The sequence below is a fragment of the Oryx dammah genome, unplaced genomic scaffold (assembly GCF_014754425.2).
Source record: "Oryx dammah isolate SB20612 unplaced genomic scaffold, SCBI_Odam_1.1 HiC_scaffold_8, whole genome shotgun sequence".
Classification (NCBI taxonomy): Eukaryota; Metazoa; Chordata; class Mammalia; order Artiodactyla; family Bovidae; genus Oryx; species Oryx dammah.
This window is the reverse complement of record NW_024070192.1, coordinates 47759445-47781958: the sequence shown is the minus strand read 5'-3', so window position 1 is coordinate 47781958 and position 22514 is coordinate 47759445. Positions and strand designations below refer to the sequence as shown.

General features: G+C 42.9%; 2 protein-coding genes across 2 annotated transcripts; one reads left to right on the top strand and one right to left on the bottom strand.

Moving 5' to 3' along the window:
* Positions 1-458: 458 nt before the first annotated feature.
* Positions 459-2228, bottom strand: LOC120866388 (C-C motif chemokine 4). Its single transcript, XM_040244078.1, has 3 exons — positions 1877-2228; positions 1265-1379; positions 459-859 (listed from the first exon to the last, which is right to left on the bottom strand). Exons 1-3 carry the CDS (start codon positions 1950-1952, stop codon positions 772-774), a joined length of 279 nt encoding a protein of 92 aa, XP_040100012.1. The 5' UTR covers positions 1953-2228; the 3' UTR covers positions 459-771.
* A 15124-nt stretch (positions 2229-17352) lies between these two features.
* Positions 17353-19339, top strand: LOC120866387 (C-C motif chemokine 3). The gene is made up of 3 exons (XM_040244077.1): positions 17353-17558; positions 18406-18520; positions 18813-19339. Exons 1-3 carry the CDS (start codon positions 17483-17485, stop codon positions 18901-18903), a joined length of 282 nt encoding a protein of 93 aa, XP_040100011.1. The 5' UTR covers positions 17353-17482; the 3' UTR covers positions 18904-19339.
* The last annotated feature ends 3175 nt before the right edge of the window (positions 19340-22514 follow it).

The following is a 22514-nucleotide window of genomic DNA, read 5'->3' as shown; positions in this document are numbered from 1 at the left end:
CCGAGGTCTCAGTGTCCTATACTGTCTAGCAATTTCTGCTTCAACAAGATAACTTTCTTAATCCAAGTGAGGAATGGAGGCCCATTTTTCTGACTCTGAACTACTTCATCTTCCTATTTACAACTTCCCCGCAAGATGTCCCACAGCAGCACAGATATCTTTTTGAGTCATCCTTTCACCGTGCTCCGCAAGCAGACATGCAAGCCTTAACAAGTCACCTCACCTTTGAGCCTCTATGCCCTCATCGGTAAAACTGAGAATAATAGTCCCAACTTCATAAGGGTATTAAAATCCTCCTTGCTAAAAGTATTAAGTGAGGTTTGTGTCTTTAGACATTTTACCCCATATTCCATCCTCAGTAATTGTTCATTCTTATTGTGTTTGGAAATTGTAGTTTGTCCCTACTCGTCATACCAGGCAATTCCCTTTATTACAAATCAAAGCACAAAGAAACGGTCTACATTTTTTAAAAAGTTTTATTACAAAAACACTTGAAATCAGTTGCATTACCCATGTATTCACAATAGCAGAGGAACAGTGATGGCAGGCCATCCCCATGGGGGACATGTGTCTTTTGGTAGAACAAACATAAATAACAGGGAACAGTACCAAATATAGTAATAACACAGCACAGAATTAAAAAATTAAATTAAGAGAAGGAACAGGGTCTGCTGAGGGGAGTCGTGAGCATGGAGAGGGTGCATCTCACTGAGAAGCATCGGGTTCAGGTGACTTTTCCTGCGGAACACCTGCCCCGGGGCTCGGAGCAGCTCAGTTCAATTCGAGGTCATCCATGTACTCCTGGACCCAGGACTCACTGGGGTTGGCGCAGACCTGCCTGCCCTTTTTGGTCTGGAATCTGTGGAACCAAGAGTGGACAGGTAAGAAAGAATCCCTTGGGGCCTTGCCTGTGTTGGGTATTCCCCATCCTCAGCTCATGTGCACAGCCTAGTGGGGGGCTGCTGGAACCTGATTCCTTGCAACCTCCTCCCCGGGGTTTAGCTCTGGCTTCTAGGGTTGCCCAGATTAGGAACCCATGAGTTTTGCAATCAATGCCGATGTAACCTTCCCATTCATTTCCTGCTGTCCCCATCAGTGACTTTTCCATGTGTTTTCTAAGCATGCTTTAAGGAAACAGCCCACATCTCCTGTCATCTTTTTTATTTTACTGTTTAATCGCGCCCCCCTCCCACCCCAAATAAATCCCCTTCTTTAATCCTGCCCTCACCCTTGCCTCCCTGAAAAGCCCAGGTCTGATACTCACACCACGGCTGGCTGGGAGCAGAGGCTGCTGGTCTCATAGTAGTCAACCACAAAGTTGCGAGGAATCTGCCGCAGGGTGTAAGAGAAGCAGCAGGCCGTGGGAGGGTCTGAGCCCACTGCAAAGAAAGGCCGAGGTGAGACCGAAGTTCTTCAAGGAGCTCTTCGTTTTAGCTTCTAGTCATAGATATTCAAGGGACAGTCCTGTACATCTACCAGATCCCCCAAGTCCCTTATATTCAAGCCCACGCACTTGGAGTAGGAGTCTTATTCTGAACAGAGGATCCTAGAGATGAAAGAATTCTACAAGGCTGAGGCTGGATTGGGTCTCAGATCACACGTCTTTAATTCCTTTCATTTTACAGATGGAGAAACTAAGGCACTCAGAGAGACAGGGACTTGCTTAAGCCAGCCTATGAGTTGCTCTTTCTTATGAAAACAGGAACTTAAATATTACTGAGTATTTACTAGGCTCTGCATTTAACAGCAGGCTACTTAGAGATCTCCCCGGCTCCTTTTTGCCCCATCCCCGAATGCTACTGTTGGATCAGCATCAACTAGAAAAGTCAGTTCTCTCTACATCCTGACTCGGGGGCTGCGAGAAGGGTGGACTTACTTGGTGCTGAGAGAGCCGGAGAACAGAAGGCAGCAGTGAGCACGAGAAGGGGCAGGACAGTCACACAGAGCTTCATGGTCTTGGCAGAGGAGAGATTCGCCCAGAGCTTGGACTGCAGCACCCAGAAGCTTCAGAACCCTTCTGTGTCCTGTGCTGATCCTGAGCTGGGAACCCCTCTTTATAGGAACTCCGAGGCCTGGGACAGAGGTGAGGGCATCGGAGGGCGAGTGGAATTTCCAGGGTACAGATGATGTCATGGTGCTGAGAGGGAAACTAAAGCTAGCTGACAGTGAGGAGCTCTGCACAGCTTTCTCTTCCTCAGTGGTGTCATCACGGAGGAAAGCGGAGGGAGGTGGAGGAGAAAAGAAGTGGGCTGAACCCTAGAGGGAAGTGGTACACCAGAGACAGTGACTGAGACTTGGGGGGAGAGTCACAAACCCAAGAGGAAAGATGGAACCTTCACACCTGCTAGCAGGGGCTTGTAGATGAGAACCATCCTGCTCTCAGTGGTTAGCACCTCCAGAAGCAACAGACTTCATGTCAGTTCTTCCAGGGCGACCACAGCCCTGACCCCAAGAAGGAAGAGGAAGCCAGGATTCCATGTCCCATTGCAGGCCTCCTTCGGCCAGGCTGAGTGACTTTAGCATAAAGAAAGAGTCCAGCATTGAATGTGCAGAAGGCTGCAACAGAAGTATAGCTTCCGCATAGTGAACGTTTACTACATGCCAGGCACTGGGTAAGCTGCCCTATACACACAAGATATCTTTAACTATATAACATCCACCATAACCCTGAGCAGGGCTGTGATGATTCCCCAGGCAATGAGGATCAGAAAGCAGAACAGAAACCACTGATAATCTCAACGCCACACAGCTATTCAGTGGTAGTGCCACGATTTGGACTGAGATTCATCTGACCCTAAAATCTATTTTCTTTCCACCCTGCCACCTCCAGGACACATCTCGAAGGTGATCACAGAGAGACAGAAACTGCTGGCCACCTTGCAACCATGCCAAAGACCCAGGGTTGAATGCAGGAAAGAAGTGTGGGTCATCTGTCCTAGAACAAGAATGGATGTGAAAGAAATCAAGCTTTCCTCATGCTCCCTTAAGCCAATAACAGACAAGGAGAAAGAATTTAGGAGGAACCAAGAATTTAGGAGGACACCCAGCTGGAGAAAGTTCCTCCATTATTGGGACTTCCCTGGTGGTCCAACTGGCTAAGACGCCACGATCCCAATGCAGGGGGCCTGGGTTCAATTCCTGATCAGGAAACCAGATCCCACACGCTGCAACTAAGGGTTTGCATGCCGCAACTAAGACCTGGTGCAGCCGAATAAATAAATAAATGATTTTTAAATACATAAAAAAATTTTTAAAGAATATTCCTACATTATAAAAAAGGAATTGGATATACTTGGCAATGAATTCATCTGTTACAGATAAAGTATATAATCTAATCATGTGGGTGTTCCACAGTCATCCAATTCCTTGTATTTACATAAAGCCCTGCCTGGTACGGCAGCTGCTGTGGGCCTGGAGGTGACTATGTGAAGTTTCCAAAGGCCAGGAATACAGTAGTGCATGAATTGGGAAAGTTAGAGTCATGGGATCAAGACCACTGCCCACCTCTAGCTCAATCACCTTTAACCCCCTGCTCATCCCCTCTTCCACATTGCCGCCTGACTCCCTCTGCTTTGAAAAACAATAAAGAGTGAAAAGAGGGAGCCAGGCCTCCTGGGAACTGTAGCAATATGGGAGAGGAGTCAGAGCATCTTGGAGAATCTCAGGATCACTAATATAGTTCAATGTCACCCTACTTCATCACTCTCCCTGGTCCCTGTCCCCACCACCTACACAGGCGCCCAGCCTGTACTTCTTTCCTTTAACCTTTCTGTCCTCACCCCTTTCTTTCTGTGAGTCTTGCTTCAAATGTTCTGATCTTCACCAAGACCCCCATCCCCAGCTCTAACAGTGTATGATCCCTGATATCTATTGCAAGTATCTCTCAAGGTCTCTCCTGGTTGATGGAGTTTCATCGTCACACATCATTTTTGCTTCAAGACCAGGCAGATGTGTCTTATAGCACCTGGAACCTACACAGACTTTGTTATCCGTGGCATTTCCATTCACCCCAAGCCACCTGCTCTCTGTCAGGGCAGACAGAGCTGAATGAAGCCCACTCCTGCCCTCAAAGAGTTCTTAGTCAAGAGGTGATGATGACAGGGACGGAAATAACTATCCCTTAAGATAGAATATGGTACATCTCACGTCAGAGGTGGAAACAAAATGTCAGAGAGCCCAAAGTGTGGAGAAGACTATCACTTTGATGTAAATGAATCATTCCAAGTGAAGGCTAAATCCACTGTGCACTACAGAAGAGCCCTTGACGTGGAGACCTCAGTCTAAAAGAGTGGGGAGTGCTAGTCTTCAAGCTGTGCAGATGTATAAGAAGAATGATAAGAATAAGTGATTAGCCACACAATGAATTTGACTGTTGATTTTTGTCTCCTAGCCTTGATTTGACCTTCGGCTAATGCAGGTAAAAATGTTTTTATTCATTAAGGTCTTAACAATAATACTGCATTCACACCAGTGAAGCTTCACACAGAGAATACAAAGGCTTGTGTCAACACGTTTAGCTAAATTAATGGCCTCCAAGATTTATACACTGAGATCTTTTCTAAGTAATAATTGACTATACAGTCCATGGAATTCTCCAGGCCAGAATACTGGAGTGGGTAGCCTTTCCCTTTTCCAGGGGATCTTCCCAACCCAGGGATTGAACCCAGGTCTCCAACACTGCAGGCAGATTCTTTACCAGCTGAGCCACAAGGGAAGCCCAATAATCAATAGAGAATGATAACAAATGCCTTTTGTATGCACAACCAAAAAATTGCTCTTCTCCTCCAGAGAACCTTCTCTGACTTCTCCTGCAACTGAATTCTATATCTCCCTTTGGGCACTCCATTGCATCACCTGTAATATGTCTGTCTGCTTGATTGTCTCCTCCCCTAGAAAGGGAGCTCCTTGAGGCAGAAACTGTGTTCTGCTTTTCTCTGTGTATACAGTAGGTGTTCAATAAACACTTGGTTAATAAGTGCCCAAAGGCAGCTCAAACTGTTTTAATTTGAGGAGGTGTGGTGGGGAGCATGAACTCAGGATGTGAATTCAAAGTAGCCAAATGAAGTACGAATGAACTGGGCATTTGACACTTTATGCAGAATGTTTCTGGGGTTTTTTGTTTTGCTCTCTAATTTTATTTCTTTATTTATTTTGGCTGTGCTGGGTCTTCACTGCTGGGAGGGCTTTTTACCTCTAGCTGTGATGCGTAGGCTTCTCACTGCGGTCGTTTCTCTCGTTGTGGAGCACAGGCTCAGGAGCTGAGGTGCACAGGCTCAGTTGCTCTGTGGCACGTGGGATCCTCCAGGATCAGGGATCAGACCTGTGTCGCCTGCATTGACAGGTGGATTCTTTACCACTCAGGCACCAGGGCAGCCCCTATTCAGAATGTTCTGATGGACTAGTAACCCTCCTGCTTACCCCCCACATGCCCAGTGGTTTTATGCTGAAGAATACTGTTCCGGGACTCAGCTCTTCCCAGTTCAGGCATGTCAGAAGTGACAGTGAGAGTCAACCACAGTTCTGGGGGACCCTGTGTGCATACTGTGAGCCGCCCCCTCACTCCTGAGCAGCGAAACTTTCCACTTCCCCCTCACTCATGCTGATAAGAGGTTTCCCTTCCCACGCCCCCTACTGCTTCCCTTCACTGCCACTGCACTCGAAACTCTATCCTGGGAACTTTCACATCTGTTTTGTTATTTTGTCCTCCCAGCTTCCCGAGGCTGAAAGCGAGATCACTGACTACAGCCATCACATGACCTTACAAAAGTCCTAGTACTTTTAGTGTTGATTTCCCTCAACACTTTTGATTTCCCTCAGCACATCCATGTCTGTGATTTTATCTGAGTCCAATCTGTTTTTCCATGCCTCAGATTAGAAAGCAAGACCTAGAGAAGTGTAAAAAAAAAACAAACAAAACAAAAAAAACACCACTTGATTAATGTTACATAGGATATATGTCAAGATTCAGTTTCTTATAACTCCTGGTCCAGAGATGACCAAGTTTCTTTGACAGGTGTGACCATCTGAGATCACATTTGGCAAGTCTCTGTAGGTACCACTCTCAGGAGAGATTTCAAAAGCTCCTTCCTGCTGAGGAACCAGAAGCAGAGGTGGTCAATCCCGACATTCTCTGCTTTTGTTAAAGGGGAGGGCCGAGATGCGAGTGTAGGGGAGACTACTGGGTGCCAAGACCAAGAGCACTAGCTGCTCGGAGGCAGAGTGCCCAGAACTAGAGAGTTCCGTGTGAGTGGATGTTGAGACTGCAAAGCCATGCTGAGCTAGGATATATGGTCGTTCCTCCAAGACCATAAACCAAGAAGAGGTGACTCCTTTGGTCTGGCCAACATGGTAGCCCAACTCCTTGGTGGGAATGGGAGCAGAAGATGGATTGTAGACTGAAAAAGTAGGGACACAGTTACCCGAAGTGCAGGGTTCAGGGTGGAGTCCACAGAATGATGAGCTGGCTGAAGCTGTCCATCAGAGCCTCTTCTTAAAGTGGAAAAGTGCGTTCACAGCCATCCGCAGCCTGCTGTTTAGCTGTCAGAGGTGGACGGCAGGGACTTCAGGGGATGTCAGCTTCCTGACAGGAGTTTATTTGGTGGGTTCACGAAGAGAACTTTCAGTATTCCTTCTGAAGCATCTTTCTTCCTTCAGACGACACTTCTACATCTGTTTCAAGTTCTTTCCAGGCTGGTCACGGGGCACCTCCAGAAACAGAATAAAATGATTTAGTAAAACTTTGTTGGGGACCTACTATGTGACAGGCATTGAGTATACATGTTAAAGGCTTTCAAAAAAGATGATGCTGGATTTTTCAAAAATTCATATCAGTTTGCTTTTCTTTTTCAGGGAATATACATGGTTACTGTACGAAATTTAGAAAATATTGGAAGGCATAAATTAATAAAACAAAAATTATCCAGCATTCTGTACATGGTTTTGTATTTTATTATTGTTACTTAAGATCCTTTATGGAACCAGTATATCTTATTGTTGTTTCTGTATATTCTTCCGTATTATTAAAAAGTTATTCAAAATTAGCATTCATGATGTTTCATTGTGTGAGTATATAAAACTTTTATACCAAAATTTATATTTAACCATTCTGTTACTTAGCCCCCTCAGTTTGTTCTAACTTTATTCTAAATTTAGCTGAGACTTGAAGGATTATTAACCAGGAAAAGAGTGTGAGAGTGGGGTCATTCAGGAAAAGAACAAGAGACGTGTGCTTTTTAAAATATATAAAATAGATTACTTGAAATATTTCCATTATAATGATGATAGTAATGAACACATAGCACTTACCATGAGCCAATGACGTTCCAAGCCTTTATACATACTAGTGTATTTCACTAGTCAATCCTAAAAGAAATCAGTACTGAATATCCATTGGTAGGACTGATATGAGAGCTGTAACTCCAACACTTTGGCCACCTGATGTGAAGAACTGACTCATTGGAAAAGATCCTGATGCTGGGAAAGATTGAAGGCAGGAGGAGAAGGGGACGGCAGAGGATGAGATGGTTGGATGGCATCACCGACTCAATGGACATGAGTTTGAGCAAGGTCTGGGAGTTGGTGATGGGCAGGGAAGCCTGGCGTGCTGCAGTACATGGGGTCGCAAAGAGACATAGCTGAGCGACTGAACTGAATGTATTTCATCCTCACAGCAGTCTCTGAAGTAGGTACTGTTATTATCCCCTTTCACGCATGAGAAAGCTGAAGCACAGAGAGATAAGTAATCCACAGAAGAACACACAGCTCATACGAGATAATCTTGGAAATGACACCGAGGAGGTATGACTCCAGAGCATAAAGAAATCAGAACACAAGTATGTGCTCATTATACACTTGTGTCGAAAGCTTAACTGCCAGAGTTGTGTTATTATGATGTACAATGTCTCTCAGTTTTGCATTTTGCATGTCTTTAAACAGTGTAAGTCATGGATTTCTCTCTTTTCCACAGAAAATTAAGGGAGTTAAATAGTGGTTTCCTTTATTTGTTCTAAATACTAAGCTCTGCAGCTGTCATGGGATATAATAGAACTTATAGCATTTCACTCTGCCCTGTGATCTACAAGAAGGGGAAATTGTGCTTTACTAAGTGACACTTCATTCATAAAAAGCAGAGCAGAGACCTGCACTTTTAAGGAATCGCATGCAGTTCAGAGTACTGAGTCTTTGTTTCCAGGAAGTCTGAAGGTGGCAAGAGATGAGGCCAAAGGGGAAACAGAAGTCAGGTCAGAGAGGGGAAGCTTCCATTTCATGTTGGAAACAGTGTAGACTCTTTGAAGGGTTTTCAACAGAGACAGAAACTGACTTGAACAATTTCACTTTAAATGCCTTGTGATGGACAGATTGAACAGAGGCAAAAACTGGAGGGAAAAAAACAATTGACAGGACACTCTTACAGCTGTCATGGCAAGAAGTGATGAGGGCCTGCCTAATTCAGAGGCAATGGGAAAGGTGAGAAGTAGATACACTCAGTTTCAAGTATACAGCAGAGTGTGTGGCTGAATAGAATAGATAGAGGAGATGAGAAGGGAGGAGTCAAGGGTGACTTCCAGGTTTCTGGTTTGGAAGCTTGGTAAGAGGGCATGCCTTTTACTGAGTGACAGAGGAAGGAGCAGGCAGACAGGTGGAAGGATCTAATCCAGTACCAAGATGTGTACCCCCCTTTCTATGCACGTGCACACACACACAAACAAATGATGGCCAGAGGAACATGACAGGAAGAACTCAGGATAGGATAGGGTCTGGCTGCAGAAAGAAGGCACTGCATCGGTAAACTACTGTCTCTCTAGGATGCTAGAAAGGGGCCCTCAGTATACTGTCTCTGCCCACGTGAAAGGCAGGGCCAAGCCTGCTGCAGCCTGACTCTATGGACCACAGCTGAAAAAAGCAGAGCAAGGCTGGGCGAAACAAGGGTGTCATTATCAGTGAGCCCCTCCATGGAGCCACTGCTACTGGAGGGAAAGAGCTGAGGCTGATATCTGGGGATGTAGAGCCGTGGGGCTGGAAACCGGAAGGAAACCAACCCGTCGGGGCCAGGGCACTGGAAGCACTGAGGAGGTGAGCAGAGAAGGATGAGGCAGAGGTTTGCAGAACCGGGATTATACAGAATTCCCTGTACTCTTGGCTGGGGGTGTTCTGCTGGACCAAAGTGGGGCCTCAAAGAGGCTAGAATGAGCTGGAAACCTTGCACTCAAATCAAACCCCTCCATGCTGAAAGATCGACCAGGTTGATTGTTGGCTACTTTCTGACTTCACCACCTGTGAGATCTTGGGTAGCCCCCCAAAATCAAGACCTTGACACCACGGCTTTTCTGAGCCATTATATAATATCAGTATTTCAGTTCCATAGTGAGACTTTGGGCATAATACATGCTGTCAGTCAAATCAATGAATCATTTGTTCACCAAATACTTATTAATGCATTGTGGTTATTGCTGGAGACGCACTGTTAAATAATGCAGATACTGAAATGTAAGGGCTTACTGGTGGCTCATTGGTAAAGAATCTGCCTGCCAATGCAGAAGACGTGTGTTTGATCCCTAGGTAAGGAAGATCCCCTAGAGAAGGAAATGGCAACTCACTCCAGTATTCTTGCCTGGAAAACCCGATGGACAGTGGAGCCTGGAGAGCTATAGTCCATGGGTTTGCAAAAGAGTTGGACATGACTTACCAACTAAACAATAAAAACAGCTGAAATGTAAAGGTGACTAATTCTAACTCTGTGATCCTGGACAAGTCATTTCACCTGGGAACACCAATTTACCAATTAGGAAATTTCTGAGACCCTTCCAGCTCAATCATCCTACAGCTTCCTTACATTATTCATTTAATATGTACATATGAAGCACATACTTTGTATACAAGTATATATTTTTCTGATTCAAATAAAAACATATATGTCCAAGAACTATTACCTGGTTTTAGGATTGGTATGAAAAATCTTACAAACATATAATCACTAAGATAGAATTTTATATTCAATAAAGCACCTTTATTAAAAAGAACAAAATTATAAGAATTAGAGCTTATGTCAGAAAATTAACCACTTTATAATCACCATGTGCTAGAATTTTATTTAAATACACAAAGACATGGCATGAATTTGGTTTAAAATCAACAGGACATGCAATAGGCGCATGAAAAGAGTCTCAACATCACTTATTTTTAGAGAAATGCAAATCAAAACCACAATGAGGTATCACCTCACACTGATCAGAATGGTCATAATTAAATGTCTACAAATAATAAATGCTAGAGGGAGTATGGAGAAAAGGGAACCCTCCTATACTGCTGGTGGATATAAATTGATGCACCAGTATGGAAAACAATATGGAGTTTCCTTAGATAATGAAAAATAGAGTTACCACATGATCCAGCCATCCCATTCCTGGACATATATCTGGAAAAGATGAAAACTCTAATTTGAAAAGATATATGAACCCCAATGTTTAAGCAGCACTATTTACAACAGCCAGGACAGAAGAGGAACCTAAATGTCCATTGACAGATGAATGAATAAAGAAATAAGGCCACTGGCAGCAACATGGATGGACCCAGAGATTGTCACACTAACTCAAGTAAGTCAGAGAAAGACAAATATCACATGATATTACATATATGTGGAATCTAAATATGGAACAAACGAACTTCTTTACAAAACAGAAACAGACTCACAGACATAGAAAACACATTTACAATTACCAAAAAGGAACAGGAAGAGGGACAAATTAAGAGTTTGGGATTAGCAGAAACAAACTACTCTATATAAAATAGATAAACAACAAGGACCTACTTATAGCCCAGGAAATTATATGCAATATCTTGGAGTGAACCTTAATGGAAAAGAATATGAAAGAATATAAATAACTGAATCACTTTGCTGTACATCAGAAATGAATGCAACATTGTAAATCAACTATACTTCAATAAAAAAATTTTTTTAATTTCAAATTTCTCCAAAGAAGACATACAGATGCTAACAAACACATGAAAAGATGCTCAACATCACTCATTATCAGAGAAATGCAAATCAAAAGCACAATGAGATACCATCTCATGCTGGTCAGAATGGCTGCTATCAAAAAGTCTACAAGCAATAAATGCTGAAGAAGGTGTGGAGAAAAGGGAACCCTCCTACACTGTTGGTGGGAATGCAAACTAGTACAGCCGCTGTGGAGAACAGTGTGGAGATTCCTTGAAAAACTGAAAATAGAACAGCCACATGACCCAGCAATCCCACTGCTGGGCATACACACCGAGGAAACCAGAATTGAAAGAGACACGTGTACCCCAATGTTCATCACAGCACTGTTTATAATAGCCAGGACATGGAAGCAACCTAGATGACCATCAGCAGACAAATGGATAAGAAAACTGTGGTACATATACACAATGGAGTATTACTCGGCCATTAAAAGCAATACATTTGAATCAGTTCTAATGAGGTGGATGAAACTGGAGCCTATTATACAGAATGAAGTAAGCCAGAAAGAAAAACACCAATACAGTATACTAATGCGTATATATGGAATTTAGAAAGATGGTAACGATAACCCTGTACGCGAGACAGCAAAAGAGGCACAGATGTATAGAACAGTCTTTTGGACTCTGTGGGGGAGGGAGAGGGTGGGATGATATGGGAGAATGGCATTGAAACATGTAAATTATCATATGTGAAACGAATCACCAGTCCAGGTTCGATGTATGATACAGGGTGCTCAGGGCTGGTGCACTGGGATGACCCTGAGGGATGGGATGGAGAGGGAGGTGGGAGGGGGTTCAGGATGGGGAACACATGTACAACCATGGTGGATTTGTGTCAATGTATGGCAAAAACCAATACAATATTGTAAAGTGAAAAAATAATAATAATAATAAATAAAATAAAATAAAATTTTAAATTTGCTTTAAAATAAAAAATAAGTAAAATCAACAGACCACCTTCTAAGTTTGTGAAGAGACAGCTACCTAGGTAACTAATTATTGCCCAATGTGGAAAGTGCAGTAATGGTAGCTGTGGATAATAAGGTCCATTATCAGAAATGTGATTGATTCAGCAGTTTCCATTTCCTCCTTCTCGCCCTCCTCAACTCAAATTCGTCCACTTTCAGAAACTGAATCACGAGTGTGAAGGGGGTTCCCTAAAGAGTAAGGGAATGCAATTCGAGGAATCGACTGAGGACTAGGGCAGAGCGGGGTGGGTGTGAGGAGGAGGCATTTTCTATGACTAGAGTTTCCAATGAAGTAGGTGATAGACTCCATTTTTTCTTTCAATTGACAGTAACAAAGAAAGACAGCTGGATGCTACAGCACCGGTGAAATCTGCCATTGCCCCAAATCTTGCCTTTGCTTCATCTTTCTCAGGACCAGCATCAGGAATCACAGAGATGGATGGAAACACAGCTCATGTGTTTTAAGAGAAGTAACTCTACAGACATAGGAAGGACAGAATTCCTAAGGTGTGGTCTCACTTGGCTTATGTCTCATTTCCTCCATTATTCTAGCTCCTTTGGGAAAATTCAAAGCCCTCTTGGACTGGCCCGAATTTAACTTCTTTGATCATATTTGCTCCTCCATCCTGCAGCTGAATCAGTATAACTCACTTCTCTCTCTGACCCAGCAGTTTCACACCTCTGACTCTGCATCAGCTGGTCAAGACATCTATTGCCACACTGTCTATATATGTTCAAATCCTGTGTCAATTTCAAGACCCAATAATTCTATCCCTTCTGTGACATTTTTCAAGGAAGCCTATGACTCCCTCCTCCTCTTGTTCTGAGCTATCTTCTATTTATCTCCTAAGAATTTTAGTACTTTCTGCTAAGTGCTATGGTTGCCTGTTTATACTCTACCTGTTCCTATTAGACTGGGGGTATCTAGAGGATAAAGATAGTTAGAAAATATAAACCACAATTTAAAAGAACATATATATATATATATATATAGTATATATACTATATATGCATATATATATTTGTATATATAGTCACCAAAAACAAGATCAGGAGCTGACTATTGCTCAGATCATGAACTTGTTATTGCAAAATTCAGAATTAAATTGAAGAAAGTAGGGAAAACCACTAGACCATTCAGGTATGACCTAAATCAAATTCCTTACGTTTATACAGTGGAAGTAACAAATAGATTCAAAGGATTAGATTTGACAGAGTGCCTGAAGAGCTGTGGATGGAGGTTCATAACATTCTATAGGAGTTGATGATCAAAAACATCACCAAGAAAAAGAAATGCAAAAAGGCAAAATGGTTGTCAGAAGAGGCCTTAAAACTAGTTGAGAAAAGAAGAAAAGTGAAAGGCAAAGGAGAAAAGGAAAGATACACCCATCTGAATGGAGTTACAAAGAATAGCAAGAAGAGATAAGAAAGCCTTCCTCAGTGATCAGTGCAAAGAAATAGAGGAGAACAACAGAATGGGAAAGACTAGAAATCTCTTCAGGACAATTAGAGATACCAAGGGAATATTTCATGCAAAGATGGGCACAATATAGGACAGAAAGGGCATGGACCTAACAGACGCAGAAGATATTGGAAGAGGTGGCAAGAATACACAGAAGAACTATACAAAAAAGATCTTCATGACCCAGATAACCACGATGGTATGATCATTCACCTAGAGCCAGCTGTCCTGGAATGTGAAGTCAAGTGGGCCTTAGGAAGCATCACTACGAATAAAGCTAGTGGAGGTGGTGAAATTTCAGCTGAGCTATTTCAAAGCCCCAAAGATGATGCTGTTAAAGTGCTGCACTCAATATGTCAGGAAATTTGGAAACTTCAGCAGTGGATACAGAACTGGAAAAGGTCACTTTTCATTCCAATCCCAAAGAAAGGCAACACCAAAGAGTGTTCAAATTATCACACAATTGCACACATCTCACATACTAGTAAAGTAATGCTTAAAATTCTCCAAGCTAAGCTTCAACAGTACATGAACCGAGAACTTCCAGATGTTCAAGCTGGATTTAGAAAAGGCAGAGGAACCAGAGATCAAATTGCCAACATCTGTTGGATCATAGAAAAAGCAAGAAAATTCCAGAAAAACTACTTCTGCTTCATTGACTATGCTAAAGCCTTTGACTGTGTGGATCACAGCAAACTGGAAAATTCTTAAAGAGATGGGAATAGCAGACCACCTTACTGGCCTCCTGAGAAACCTGTATGCAGGTCAAGAAGCAACAGTTAGAACAGGACATGGAACAATGGACTGATTCCAAATTGAGAAAGGAGTATGTCAAGTCTATATATTGTCACCCTACTTATTTAACTTAGATGCAAAGTACATCATGTGAAATGCTGGGCTGAATGAAGCACAAGCTGGAATCAAGATTGCTAGGAGAAATATCAATAACCTCAGATATGTAGATGACATCACCTTTATGGCAGAAAGCAAAGAAGAACTAAAGAGCCCCTTAATGAAAGTGGAAGAGGAGAGTGAAAAATCTGGCTTAAAACTCAGCATTCAGAAAACTAACATTATGGCATCCAGTCCCATCACTTCATGACAAATAGATGGGGAAACAATGGAAATAGTGACAGACTTTATTTTGGGGGGCTCCGAAATCACTTCAGATGGTGACTACAGCCATGAAATTAAAAGATGCTTGCTTCTTGGAAGAAAAAAGCTATCACAAACTTAGACAGCATATTAAAAAGCAGAAACATTACTTTGCTGACAAAGGTCTGTATAGTCAAAACTGTGGTTTCTCCAGTAGTCATATATGGATGTGAGAGTTGGACCATAAATAAGGCTGAGCACTGAAGAACTGATGCTTTTCAACTGTGATGCTGGAGAAGACTCTTGAGAGTCCCTTGGACAGCAAAGAGATCAAACTAGTCAATTCTAAAGGAAATCAATCCTGAATATTCATTGGATGGACTGATGCTGAGGCTGAAGCTCCAATAGTTTGGCTACCTGATGTGAAGAACTGACTCATTGGAAAAGACCTTGATGTTGGGAATGATTGAAGGCAGAAGAAGGGGATGACAGGGGACAGGATGGTTGTATGGCATCACCAACTCAATGGACACGAGTCTGAGCAAGTTCTGGGAGATGGTGAAGGACAGGGAAGACTGGCATGCTAGAGTCTATGGGATTGCAAAGAGTTGGGCATAACTGAGTGACTAAACAACAATGATATATATGTCTGTATCAGTGGGGCTTACCAGATGGCTCAGTGGTAAAGAATCTGCCTACCAAGCAGGAGATGTGGGTCTGATCCTTGGGTTGGAAAGATCCCCTGGAGAAGAAAATGGCAACCCACTCCAGTATTCTTGCCTGGGAATTTCCATGGACAGATGAGCCTGGTGGGCTTATAGTCCGTGAGATCACAAAAGAGTTGAACATGTTGAACTTAGCAGCTAAAGAACAGCGAATGTGTAACTGAGTCACTTTGCCATACAGCAGAAGTTAACACAATATTTTAAAGCAATTATATTAGTAACATTTTTCAAAAGATCATTGGAAAGAACTAAATCTATTTCTCAATGTGATTTATCCAGTAAGCACCCACTATTTATCCATTTTATGTTCATGCGTGTGTGGTCAGCTGTTTCGGTCATCTCTGCTCCAGGGGATCTTCCCGACCCAGGAATCGAACCTGCGTCTCCTGCATCTTCTGTGTTGCAGACAAATGCTTTACCATCTGAGCCACCAGAGGTGGCCTATGCCCACTGATAATAATAAAATAATAAAGGACAGGAAAGAAAATATATGTCTGGCTGAGAAACTAGACCTTTTCACACCACTGAAATTATGAGTTGAAACGACTAGGAAAGGAAAACTGCTCTGAATTTGGCATTACTTACATTCCTCAAGTAATGCCAAATGCAGACTTATGTCCCTGAAGGGCTTCCCACGTGGCACTAGGAGTAAAGAACCCCCCTTCAAAGAGTGGGACAAGACTGAAGAGACTTAGCGTGAGCACGATGTTCCTCAAAATAATTCAGAGAAATGGGAATCAAGACTTCATTTCAGCAAAGGTATTCGAAAGAAACCTTCATATATTTATCCAAAAATTCTTTCAAGTTGAACAACTGACAACAACCTACTTAATTGGTTGTACTGTAAATGCTTTAAGACAGAATGTGTTCATAAATTTGTGGGCTGACCAGGAAGGTAATACTACTACAAAAAAATGAGAAAATTCCAGAAGAAGAGGAAAACAAAATCATCCATTCATCTGTCACACAACTATAAGTACTATTGATGCTTTGAGCATTTATTTCTAATGCTTTTTATTTTTTCCATGCCTAGATCATATTATATATGTGTGTGTTTGCACACACACATATTTGGTTACACTATTTACCATATATGTGTATGTACACATATATATTTGTATAATTAATACTAATGTACAATTAGTACATTTAATACAATTAATATGTATAACACATATATATTAATACCATGTATGTGTATGTACACATATATATTTGTATGATTCTGTATATAATTAGTACATTTATTACTAATGTACAATTAGTACATTTAATACAATTAGTACATTTTTATCTTACTTTTTGACAACTGAGGTTTTGATTATATTTTTGCTTCTTCATTTGGTTTAATGGTTTAATAAGAAACATTCCAGTGGATATAGCCTAACTTACTTTATCACCCCTTGATAGAGAAAATTTTATATTTCCTTATTTTGAGTTGTGACGCTGGGGTCAGCACCTTCCTCTCTGAAGACACCTCCGTATTTGGGCTTGTTTCCTCAGAACTCTTTCTTAGAAATGTGATCTCTAAATTAGTGGGCATAAATATTTTTAGGCTCCTGACATATTAGCAACACCCACACGTAATTTCTCTTTATGATTTTCAGCCAGCGTTTAACCCAGTGGCGCTGGTCACTCAGTGATTGTTTGATGAATGGGCAAATGACAGTAACATGACCTCAGGCTTCCTGGTCCTCTGGCGGGAATTCCTTAATTCAGTTCCTTCCATCCAAAGGAGGCTTGGGCCACCGTCCCGGGCAACATCACACGTGCTCTATCCGTGTGGTTAGAACAATTGAAAAAGCACAGCTCTCTCAGTTCTGTGGAAAGTTCTGGGGTGGAGAATGCTTTAGAGGCAGGGACCAGACAGGAATAGCCCTGGGTGGACATATACCCCTCTCCGGATGCTCACAAGGGAAACCGTTTCCTCACATGAAACCAGAACAAGTCATGCATTGCAGGCTGACACTTATAGCAGAGAGAAGCTATTCTTGGATATCCTGAGGCCCTGTGGTTGTCGGGGACCCTGAGTTGTGCAACACTCCACGTGAAAGCACCACTATGCTTAAAATTTTCCCTCCTCACCCCCAGATTCCACTTCCCCATCTGCCACAGCTGCCTTTATAAAGAGCCAGGGAGATGGTCTCCCACTGCAGAGGGACAGAGGCAGCGGCAAGCACCGAGTCCACCTCGGCTCCACTGACGCTCAAGACCACACTCCGTCTCGCAGCATCATGAAGGCACCCACGGCTGCTCTCGCTGTTCTCCTCTGCGCCATGGTCCTCTGCAGCCAGGTCTTCTCAGCACCATGTGAGTATGGGTAGTAGCTGAGGGGGTCCCCACGCCAATCTTGTGGCTTTGAGAGCCCCCAAGAGAAAACAGAGAACCTCTAACGGTTGCAAAACATCTTGGCTGTTCTCAAGATTTTTAATCTTTTTAAAGGGAACCTCAGATCTAGAGCTAGGGTGAGGGAGTTATAGTCCCATTTTACAAATGGCAAAACTGAGACCTAAACAAATGAGTTTGTAAGAGGCAGAGTCCAAATCTGGTTACTGCCCAGTGGTGTTAGTTTTCCACTAACCCTTCCTAGGTCACCCCAAGAATTTGTCCTTTGGATGTCTTATGAGAGAAAGCCAAGCTTTTTTCTTTTGCTGGGATGTGACTTCTTATTTAGTCATTAGGTGGTGTCTGATTCTTTTGCGACCCTGTAGACTGTAGCCCACCAGGCTCCTCTGTCCTGGCATTTCCCAGGCAAAAAATACCGAGTGGGGTGCCATTTCCTTTTCCAGAGGATCTTCCTGAGCCAGGGATCAAACTTGCATCTCTTGTGTTTCCTGCATGGGCAGGCGGGTTCTTTACCACTGAGCCAAAGGCTAAATGATTTCTTGACTCAGACACAAATTCCTGAAGGGAGATGTGATAAGAGAGACCCCACAGTGAAGAGTTAAAAAGGAAGAAGGGTTCAGACAGAAATAAAGGACAGAGACAGGGAAATTTCTAGGCAAAAATCCCCAGCGCCTCCCGATGACCGGTCTCCCAGTCTACACCCTGAGCGGGACTGTTTCTCTCCCTGTGAGTCTCCTTACCCTCACAGATCACGGGTCTTGCCTTTTCATCTGAACTATGACTCAGACTCAATCTGTCCCTTCCTCCACAGTCGGCGCTGACACCCCAACGGCCTGCTGCTTCTCCTATGCCGCCCGGCAGCTTTCTCGCAAAATCATAGCCGACTATTTTGAGACCAGCAGCCAGTGCTCCAAGCCTGGTGTCATGTAAGTGCCAGTCTTCCTGCCTGCCTGCTTCTGGGGAGATGGGGGATTTGGGGGTGGGGAGTAGGGGCGGAGGTCAGCACCCAAAGGCACAAGGGAGCCATCGTGGGAGGCCCAGCCCTCCAGGGCTTATCAAATATATAGGACCTGCGTCTCTGAGGAGTGACCTGACCTGGCCAGGCTTACAGAATCTGGGAGGGCTGAGCTGCTGAGGACAGAGAGTTGGGGTGGGGGCCCCCCATGATCACCCCTGACTGCATTCCACAGTGTGTAATCCTTCCACTCCTCTCCACAGCTTCCAGACCAAAAGAGGCCGGCAGGTCTGTGCCAACCCCAGTGAAGAGTGGGTCCAGGAATACGTCACCGACCTGGAGCTGAATTCCTGAGTGGCCTGGAAGCTTTGAGGAACCCAGTGACCTCAGGGGCTCGACTGAGCAGCAGGGGTCTGAGCCTTGGGAGCACCCCTGTCACCTCCATAGCTACCTCTCCTGTGAGCTGGTTGTTGTCAAACAGCCACACTCTGGGACTCGTCCCTAACTGAGATTGCAACTTATTTATATATACTATTTAATATTTGTAATTTAATTTCACTGCCCCACTGGGGTCTGGAACTGTTTGCTCCAAGAGGTCCCGAGATACCTTTTCACCAGCCTTCCCGCCCCCCCCTTCACTTGCACTGTGGAGGCAGTTGGGCGACTGTCGCCAGCTTGTTCTGGACGGAGACGGCGCCAGTGCTGCCAGACCAACACTGGTACTGGACGTTTCTGTTCAGTGTTGTGTTCAGCCCAGCGAAATAATAAAGATGCTCCTTTGGAAAGTAAACTAGCTTCGAGTTTGGTGTTGTTTATCTGGCAAATCAGAATCACTGGTTGACTTTCTCTGAAAGACAAGCATCATATGATATCATTTATAGATGGAATCTAAAAAATATGGTACACATGAACCTACTTACAAACCATGAACTGAGTCACAGATACAGAAAACAAACGTGATTACCAAGGGGGAAAGGGGTAGGGGGTAAATTGGGAGATTGGCATTGGTAAATACATACGGCTGCTGCTGCTGCTGCTAAGTTGCTTCAGTCGTGTCCAACTCTGTGCGATCCCATAGACGGCAGCCCACCAGGCTCCGCCGACCCTGGGATTCTCCCGGCAAGAACACTGGAGTGGGTTGCCATTGCCTTCTTCGAAATACATACTACTATATATAAAAGATAACTAGTAAGATCCTACTGAATAGCATAGAGAACTTTTATTTTGTGCTCTGTGATGACCTGTATCTGGCTCTTTGCGACCCTACGGACCCATCAGGCTCCTCTGTACATGGGACTTTCCAGGCAAGAATACTGGAGTAGGTTGCTGTGCCCTCCTCCAGGGGAATCGTCCTGACCCAGGGATCGAACCCGCATCTTCTGTGGCTCCTGCATTGCAGGCAGATTCTTTATGGCTAGCACCACCTGGGAAGCCTGGATATGTGTATATGCATATATGTGTGGCTAATTCACTTTGCTGTACAGCAGAAACTAATACAACATTGTAAATCAACTATACTCCAATTAAAAAATAGTTTTTAAAAAAGGATCACTGGTTGAAAGACATAGTAAGTTAAAGAATGGGAAGATGGAAAATGGAGGGAACTTGAGAAAGGTGAAGAAGGGGGCTATGTGCCATAGAGCTACTCTGTTTGACAGTTTTGACTGAACAATGGTGACTGCCCTATCGATCAAGGAAGGATGCTGCAACCTTCAAGCCATCACTTTACAGCTGCCCTGACAGTGAGCCCCGAGGGAACTCAGGATAGAAACAGGATGCCCAACATCTAGCCGTCAACCACTATAGTCACCCCGACAGTTCACCCTGAAGAGACTCCGACAGCAGAGGTGTACAGCAAAGAAATGATTTCAGTGAGCCCACCCTCTTGCCTCTCCCCATACATACAAAAGGGCTAAATTCCTTAACTTGAGATATCTGGTTTTCTTTAATTAGCAGTAATCTTTGGATGTCCCAGCTACCTGGTCTTTGTCGCAAAAACTCCTTTTTGTATATCCTGGCTCCTCACCTTGCCTCTACAGAACAGTATCTCCAACTTATCTGAGATACTGCGCCCTGGGCTTAAGTGCTCAGTTTTGTCCACCAGTAAATCTTAACTCTCAACTTTTAGATTGTGCATTTTTTTCAGTTAACACACTGGAGACACATTTCCAGAACACTGAAATTGTGAGTGTTTGATGTATCAAATCATAATGTACATTAATGGATACCATTAAGAAGAGTATCTGTAGTACATATTTACAATGAATCAAACTTTCTTAATAACAGCTAACATGAGACTGACTCCAGGCTGAAGGCTTTTTCTGCTGCCTTCATTTGATCCTCACAGTGAAATAATATAGTTTAAGTGCTATTAAATTCTCATTTGATGGAACAGTAAGCTGAGGCTGCGGGATCAGAGAGGTTAAGCAACTTGGACAAGATCACACAGCAAGTGAACAGCACCACCAAGTTCCGAAGCTAGATTCTGACGTAATGAGAGACTTTGCTCTTCATCATTGACCAGGTTATTTCCCCAAATGCAATTCACCTGTATTCAAATCGCAAGCAATGATTGTTTAAGCCACTTACATCAGAATTTTCCAGGTATGTCCCTGAGAATTGATACATCTACCAAGCTTATCAACCATCTCGCATGCACGTTAACTGCTGAGAACCCCTGAAACAGCTGAGAGAATTCACCTCTCTTTTTCAAACGTGCTGTATATCTGCATCAGTTCAGTTCAGTCACTCAGTCGTGTCCAACTCTTTGAGACCCCATGAATTGCAGCACGCCAGGCCTCCCTGTCCATCACCAACTCCCAGAGTTCATACAAACTCACGTCCATCGAGTCGGTGATGCCATCCAGCCATCTCATCCTCTGTTGTCCCCTTCTCCTCATGCCCCCAATCCCTCTCAGCATCAGTCTTTTCCAATGAGTCAACTCTTTGCATGAGGTGGCCAAAGTACTGGAGTTTCAGCTTCAGCATCATTCCTTCCAAAGAACACCCGGGATCAATCTCCTTTAGAATGGACTAACAGATATAGTGTACATTCTTTTCCAAGAATCCATGCTCCACGAAACAAATGACTAATGTTACAGAAAGAAAAGACAACCAGCCTACATGTGGAACAGGATTCTGTTTATAGGTTTACTGTGAAATTTTGGCTATTTAATAGATTGCCTGTTTTATAGTTAGAGTCCTGTTTGTAGAAGAAGGAGAAATTCAGAAGACTTGTATGAAAATCAAACAGATATTAACTTTTATGAACCACAATTATTTCATTTTGTTGAAAATAATCTAATTTTCATATCCAAATTAGCTTAGATTTGTAGTGACCAAACTCTTTTAGAGTATAATTCAACATTACGATTAAGCAAACATTAAGATGCCTATACTATTGGACCAAAATATTGTTTGCACTGATTCCATTTCTAAGAATCTATTTTGAAGCAACACAGCCTGAGGTCAGGAATACACAGACACAACGATATTCTTTGCAGCATGGTTTACAAATATCAAACAAATGGAAACAACCACTTAAACCAGCAGAAGATAAAATCAGTAGAGAAATGAAATGTCCACCAATGCAATATTCAGTGGTTAGTAAAAAAGAGAACACACGTCCATATCTATGGAAATTGTCCATAATATTAGGTGCAAAAGATATCTGTCTACCTCTAGTAAATGCAAGGATACTCTACACATATGCTACAAAACTATACATATAGGACAACATTATTTTTACTTTTAGCAACCATAAACATATTTGCAAAGGCATATTTGGAAAGATACATATCAAATAGCTAACTATGGTGGTTTCTTAGAGGAAATGGAATTTTTATTCTTTTTTCTTTAAAGGAATGGAGACTCTTTATTTTCTGTACTTTTGTAACGTAGAAATTTTTTTATTTTAAAGTTTTTATTTAATTTGTTACAAATTGCTTCTGTTTTATGCTTTGGTT